General features: G+C 40.4%; 1 protein-coding gene across 1 annotated transcript in view; it reads left to right on the top strand.

Annotated features, from left to right (window-relative positions):
• Positions 1-5,990, top strand: part of nsun3 (NOP2/Sun RNA methyltransferase 3) — a 6,225-nt gene extending 235 nt beyond the window's left edge. The window contains exons 1-6 of the mRNA XM_080885938.1: positions 1-166; positions 1,086-1,189; positions 1,271-1,788; positions 2,096-2,250; positions 2,914-3,035; positions 3,894-5,990. The exon at positions 1-166 is cut by the window's left edge and continues 235 nt beyond it. Coding sequence (XP_080742064.1) covers positions 5-166; positions 1,086-1,189; positions 1,271-1,788; positions 2,096-2,250; positions 2,914-3,035; positions 3,894-4,227 — 1,395 coding nt within the window. The 5' untranslated portion in view covers positions 1-4 and the 3' untranslated portion in view covers positions 4,228-5,990. The remainder of the gene's footprint in view (positions 167-1,085; positions 1,190-1,270; positions 1,789-2,095; positions 2,251-2,913; positions 3,036-3,893) is intronic.
• The last annotated feature ends 786 nt before the right edge of the window (positions 5,991-6,776 follow it).

Here is a 6,776-nt window from a genome sequence, read left to right as displayed (position 1 = left end):
ATAAATGTTTTCAGTAACGCAGTTGTGCCGTATCTGGAGAAAATCTAGCTTTAAAACTAAGAAGTTAACGCCGACACGTTTGTGGCGGTGTCGCTGGTGTAACTGTCACACAGACCGCGATAATGTATCTCAGCAGCTTAATCCAGAGGATCCCCGAAATAACCAGGTAAACAAACATCAGGGAATATGATGTATCCTACTCCCCCCCCCCCCCCCCCCCCCCCCAGTGTTTACTTTTTACTTTTTTCAACAAAATAGAAAATTCTTAATTTAAATTTAAAAATCTATTATTTGCATGTTTTCAGGGGGAATAAAAGCAGCGTGGTTATTATAGTTTTGTATTTCATTATTTATTTTTAATCAGATTTTTTAATTTCGTCTTGGTTTTTTTTTTTGTTTTTTTGTTTTTTACCCAGGCTAGTTTCAGTTTCCAGAGTGTGCTTGCTCGTCCCAATTAAAATTTTAGTTTTTGTAAGTGTTAATGTTAAATAAAATGTTTTAATAACATGTTTTTTATTAGTTGCAATGCTAGTTTTCGCGTTTTTAAATATTGTTGTATTTACTGCAATAAAAACTCATAGCTATTTAAACCAGTTGACTCAGATTCTTGTAGTTATTCAAAGTATCAATAAAGATGGACGTCAAAGCCCCATCAGGCTAGTTGGGATAATAAATTTGACCAGATCTACATGTAATACGTACAGTCAAACCTCCCAGGGTTGATTTTACACTGGATATCCACCAGGGGTAGCTGCTGTATAAGACCCTAGTTCTTCTTCTTTTTTCTTTTTTTGTAACTTCACTCTTCCATAACCTAAAGGGAACATCAGCAAAACTTGAATGTACATCAGTTATTTTTGTACATAAACTATTGAGCTGGAAAATAGAATAACAAATTAAAAATTGTACATTTATCAGTGTATGTAGTGTTTATTTAAGATGTGTTTCCTGAGATAGTGGTCTAAAAAAGTTTTTACCTGAGTGGGACTTTCGACGTCTAAGCAGAAAATGTGCCTAAAGTGGATTTTAAGTTTACTTTGTATAGATTTGCCTAATTTTATTTCTGCCTGGTCTTCATGTAATAGGTAACAAAAAGGCACAAGAAGCAAAGAACTTTGTGTCAACCAGTGCTCGATCACTTTGACCAGCAGTACAGTGAGGAACTTGGTGACTTGTGGCCATATGCAAGGTAAATTTCACCTGAAGTAATCATTATGCACGTGGACAGTAATTCCACCTTTTCCAAACTGAGATTAATTCTGTCCCTCAGAGAAGTGCTGCTGGACCCTCAGTCATGGCAGTATGGCATCATGCTCAATCGCTTCACTGCAGTGACAGGCATTGCACAGATTCTTCGAGCCCAGGGCTTTTCCACATTGTTGCCACAAGCAGATGTCTCAGTGCTGCATTCTAATGGTCCCTCCACGGTGTTAAATTCTAAATACCAAGAAGGAAAAGATACTCTGTCAACTCTCTGCATTTCCAAGGGCTCTCCAGGTGACCCCCATCCCCAGTCTGACAACAGCTCCTTTGCACTCAGTCAGGACTCTCAGTCAGAACCCGCCCTCAGTTTTCCTCCTCCTTCATTACAGTGCTACATCCACCCGTCCCCCCTGCGATTTCCCTCTCAGGCTCACAGGCCTGGCCAGCTGAAGCAGTACTACCTCCTCAATGCTGCATCCTTGCTTCCAGTGCTGGCTTTGCAAGTCAAAGATGGCGAAAAGGTTCTGGATCTTTGCTCTGCTCCTGGGGGGAAAGCCTTAGCCATAATGCAAAGTGCGAGCCCAGGTAAAAGAGACATTTTTAGAAGACTTTATTTTGATTTTATTTATACTTAATCGGATTAAAACAACCCCAAATGAATTACTCTATTAGTAAAGGGATGTTCACAGTGTAGCCTTTTTTCCAGATTATGTGTGCTTGGTAAAAAGAACTTGGGGGAAAAAGAAACATGTTGGCTTTTATTTTGAATATTAAACACACACTTTGCATCTAAGTCGCTGCAGATGATTGTAAGGAATATTTTTGTCTGCTGCGAATAACCCATTTGCATTGAATAATATAATCAGTAATGCTGCCCTGTGCTGTGTTCCAGCGCTTTTCTGCTGTAATGAACCAGATCTTCACAGACGGGACTGGCTTGCCAAAACCCTGGAGTCATTTTTGCCTCACTCACTAAAAAGCAGAGTGATTGTGTCTGCACAGGACGGACGGTCTTTTGGGCAGAGCGAAGCGGGTTTATATGACAAGGTTGGCAAAGAAATCCTATCATGTTTATGGCAGCATGTGATTTTGTCCTGTAAAATGGGGTGACACTTATTTTCCAAGGCCACAGCTACAAATGAATGAGGACAGCAAGCCTTTGAACAGAAACTAATAAACTCAGCAGAGAGGAAAAAAAAGAAAACTGTTTATTCAAACTAGGAGCCAAGAAGAAGCAGACAAATAGCTGGGAGGAATCAAAGAACTCAAAGTGACTCATATTGGAACACAATATTGAAAAAAGGAAAAGGGCTAAAAAGAGTTAGAGTAAGGCACCGTAGGAGGGGAAAAAGGCTGAAAGGTAATAGAGTGCAAACAAAATGCAGAGGAGCTTTTTTGAGGGATTTCCAAAATCTGAGAACAAACTTGTTGAAAGGTTCAAAGTTCAGATGTAAAAACTTCAAAGCTGTTGTCTTTTATTCAGTTTTATTTAAATGGTAATGGTTTGGTTTTTAGGCGAAATTTATCTTCCACCTCCACTGACCAAAATTGGTCTGTTGATGGCTCAGGTGCCGTGGGGAAAGTGACATTTATGTGGATTATTTTAGACACCTGCAGCATTTTTCATTTTCCTTACATTTTTTTATTCCCTTGCTCTTCCTCTTTGACATGGGCACCAACTACTCGCATTCCTTTCTCTCGCTGCCGTAGGTTTTGGTTGATGCTCCATGTTCTAATGACAGGAGCTGGCTGTATTCGTGCAACAGCCAGCAGGGGGAACAAAGATTGAAGGAGAGAGCCAGGCTTCCTTCACTCCAAGCACAGCTGCTTAGGTAAGCACCCATTCTGACATTGGAAATTCCTGCTTATGCATTAGCCTTATGGTACTCTAATATCTCTACAGGTTGAGAAAAAAAACATTCACTATCCTAATGAGCACGCAATTAAAATGCACTGAAGGAATGAAGGGAAGGTACCGTAGTCCAATAGTGAATACAAATGAGAGATAAGTTCTAAACTTGTAGATCAAGAAATGAAGAGTAACTGGATTTAGCAGAACTGCTGTGGGAACATCGTTATTAAATAAGTAATTAGATAATCAAGAAAGATGAGAGGTGAGAAAGGATCAGTCAGGGAGGAAGTGATCCATTACTTAACCGGTTATCCAGCTGGAGCCTGTCCCAGTTATTATAGGGCATCTACAGTCAATTTAGAATCAACACTTAACATAAGAAGCATGATTTTGGACCGTGAGAGGAAGCCGGAGAACCCGGAGAGAACACAAACTCCACACAGGAAGATCCTAGATGTCTCTTGTGTTCAAACCAAGGACCATTTTACTAAGAGGTGACTTTGCTAAACACTGCACCAACCGTCAGTAAAATTACAAACTCCCTGAAAAAAAGATTTCAGGTAGATTGGATGGTAAATAAACTTTGTTTCAGGTCTCCAACTCAAAATAGCTTGGAGAGTCAAGTGGAAGCTGTAGCAGTTGCAGTTTTAGTTGTAGTTTGCAGATCAGACTGCAGTTAAATCAGTCAAATAACACCAACAAGCACAATATAGAAACAGCATATACAGTTTTTTAAAGTGAAAATGTGTATTGGTTGGTTGAATGGTTACAGCATATTCTTTGATGCAATTTAATTCTAGCTGAGGTCTAAGGTGGAATATTTGTCTGCTGATTACAGGTCTGCACTGTTGGCGGTGTGTCCAGGAGGCACTGTGGTCTATTCAACCTGCACTCTGTCCAGCTTTGAGAACTTTTCTGTGGTTGAGACGGTGCTGAAGGACTTTCCTGAGGCTGAAGCTGAAGACCTGTGGGAGGAGATTGCCATTCCTTTATCTAAATACTTTACGTTCAGCTCTAACCCCGGACATGGACAGACAACTCAGGAGGCAACCCCGAAGACACAAGACGCTTCTGTGTCCTTTTATCGCCACAGACTTGGCATTCTTGTGGTCCCTCAGCTTGGCAAGTCATGGGGACCCATGTTTTTAGCTCGGATTAGAACACGGAAATAAAATCTTACCATGCACGGGGACAAAAAGTGAAATGGCATAACTAAACTTGCACAATAACTTTGTGCAAAACACCAAAATTTAAATTTAGATTAAAAACACTGCAAATACGCACAGTGCCTACCTGTGCCAATTATGCAAGAGGAAATAAGCAGCAGCAGTAGTTTAGACACGCAGATATAAAGACATCGGTGTCAAAACAAACGTGGTTAAGAAAGTCATAAATGCTCCTGTTTTAACAGTGCAACACCAACCATCTGCTAAACTATAAGTGCTGCAGCTACAGTTTTTTGTTGTTTGTAGCTGCTGGCTTCTCTGTGTGTGTGTGGGTGTGTTGCAGGAGATTTAAGCAAATAAAAATAGAACGCTGCTCACATCAGTTAAACTCACCTCGAGCTATCCGCATCAAAGACAGAACTTAGACAATATTCCAGTACTTAACACATGTGAGCAGTATTTTATGGCAGTTTGTGTGAAATAAAGAGAAAATGGCATGAAAGCAGCCACCTGATCACTCACGAGTTTCTTTTTCCACAGGTCCGCTGCCCCCCTAGGCTTAGGAAGGCTTTATTTTTTATTTCAGCCAGTTGTTTACTTGTCCACCCTGTATCTGTATCATTTTGGTTCATTTTCACTGTTTTCACACCATCAGCTCTTTGTCAGTAAAATTATCTAATTGAAGCATTTAGCAGCCTCAGAGGGCGATGGTTAACTTGGAAGTGACTCAATGCACATTGAAACAAGAGTGAATACAGGTCTTATTATATTTAGTCAGCAGCAATATTGCTGCAGAAACTATATGTAAATTAGCAGCAGTCAAAAAATTCACCGTATAAGCTAAAAAGCTAATAAGTTAGTGCCTCCCAGTGACCGCTGCAACAATAAAAACAAACTGAGTTTTTCTATATTAAACATTAATGTATTGTTTACCTCTGAATCCACCTTCTTTCCATTCTGCGGTTAACAAGGACGACCACCTTGGTTCAGAGGACATGCGCACACATCAGAAAGCTTGTAAATCTGTAACGTCGCCGTGTTTAGAAAATATTCTCCACTCAGCTGCTGGCTAAAATGAAAATACAAACCCAAACAGCACTCACACACTCAGACAGATATTAAAAAATGAAGCAACAACACACATTTCCTGCAGGAGGAACAAAGCTGTCAGAATTGCAGAAACTGTTGGCAGGTCTGTGTCTGAGTCTGAACTGCTGCTGTTATTTTCTTGGAAGTGCAGGCGTGTGTCGCAAAGCGGGCTGCATGGCCATGACAACAAGGGAGGCACGCACACATAAATACCAATTAAGAAAATGTTTATTTAGGAATTACGAAATCATGATAGCTTAAACAATGGTGAGTGTAGTAAGCGAGTGAATTTGTAAAGAGATGGCAGATGCAGTTTTGTGCTGCTCAAGCGGAGAACCACATAGTAACTGAGTGGCTAAGGCTTTCATAGGCCAGGTGGTCCTAGCCTCTCTGATTGTGGACAAACCCTATTAGTATGGGCAGAAAAGAAGCTGCCACCCAGTCAAGCGAAGGAAACCAAGATGGAGAGAGCTGATGATGTAAGAGTTGTGTTAAAAACACCTGCACAGTTTAGTCTGTTTGAAGCGACTTTTTAAATTCCCTTTTAATGGTAGAGAATGGGAGTTGACATAAGAAGACAAGCACCACCGTCTCCAAGCCTTATTTACTTTTGACACAAGTCCTCAAAGAATTTTTCAAGTTTCTGTCTAAACACCCATACTCAATGTGAATGTTGGATGTTGTCAAAGTAATGCAAAAACAAGTCCAAATGTTTGCCGACTCGACCAGAAACTAAAGTTTTTCTGTCTGAGAGATTTGTTTAATAGCCAGGAAGAGCAGTAATGATCAAATTAACACACAGTTTCTCTGTTTATTTCTGCTATTGCTCTACGGCACTGTCCAGAAATAATCTCATATGTGCTGTCATACACCCCTTTAGTGTTACTGTTGCATTTTGCAGTGATGTATTATCTGGGAGGACTTTTCTTGTGTGAAAAGTAGATATTTCATGAAAGATTTGTAGCTTCTCATCACCCTGTGATTGCTCAGATCAGAAGAAAAAGGTGTATTGGCAGTAAACACAGACAATAATATACAAAAAGTCATATATTCCAACCTTTCTGCACATAATGGAGTGACAAAATAAGCTCTTGCAAAGGCAGTTATGTGTGGAAGCATCAAATATATAAGGCCGGTGCTTCCGAGCAACCCTCCGAGACACCGTCAAAGACATCATTGCTGAGATAGCGTTGCACCGGTTTCATCCGACTACTCCGTGTGGCCATAGACACAAGCATTATTTGAGTGCATTTATATGGCTATTTATACTGGCCGCCCTACTTCTGCTCCACTTTTGAGTGTTTTCGAAAAATAGCTCCAGTCTTTGATATGAGCGAATCATTACGCTACCATAACATCAGCACAACTTAAAAGTGGTGAGATGTGGAGATGAAGTGGGGCTTCATTAGGGTTAACCATATTGCTGACCTTTGTGTGAACCCTGGTTTGTTGACGCTCCCCATATT

The sequence above is a fragment of the Rhamphochromis sp. 'chilingali' genome (genome assembly GCF_963969265.1).
Source record: "Rhamphochromis sp. 'chilingali' genome assembly, chromosome: 6".
NCBI classification, from domain to species: domain Eukaryota; kingdom Metazoa; phylum Chordata; class Actinopteri; order Cichliformes; family Cichlidae; genus Rhamphochromis; species Rhamphochromis sp. 'chilingali'.
Note: the sequence above shows the minus strand (reverse complement) of the source record. Positions and strands in the feature narration are given on the sequence as shown.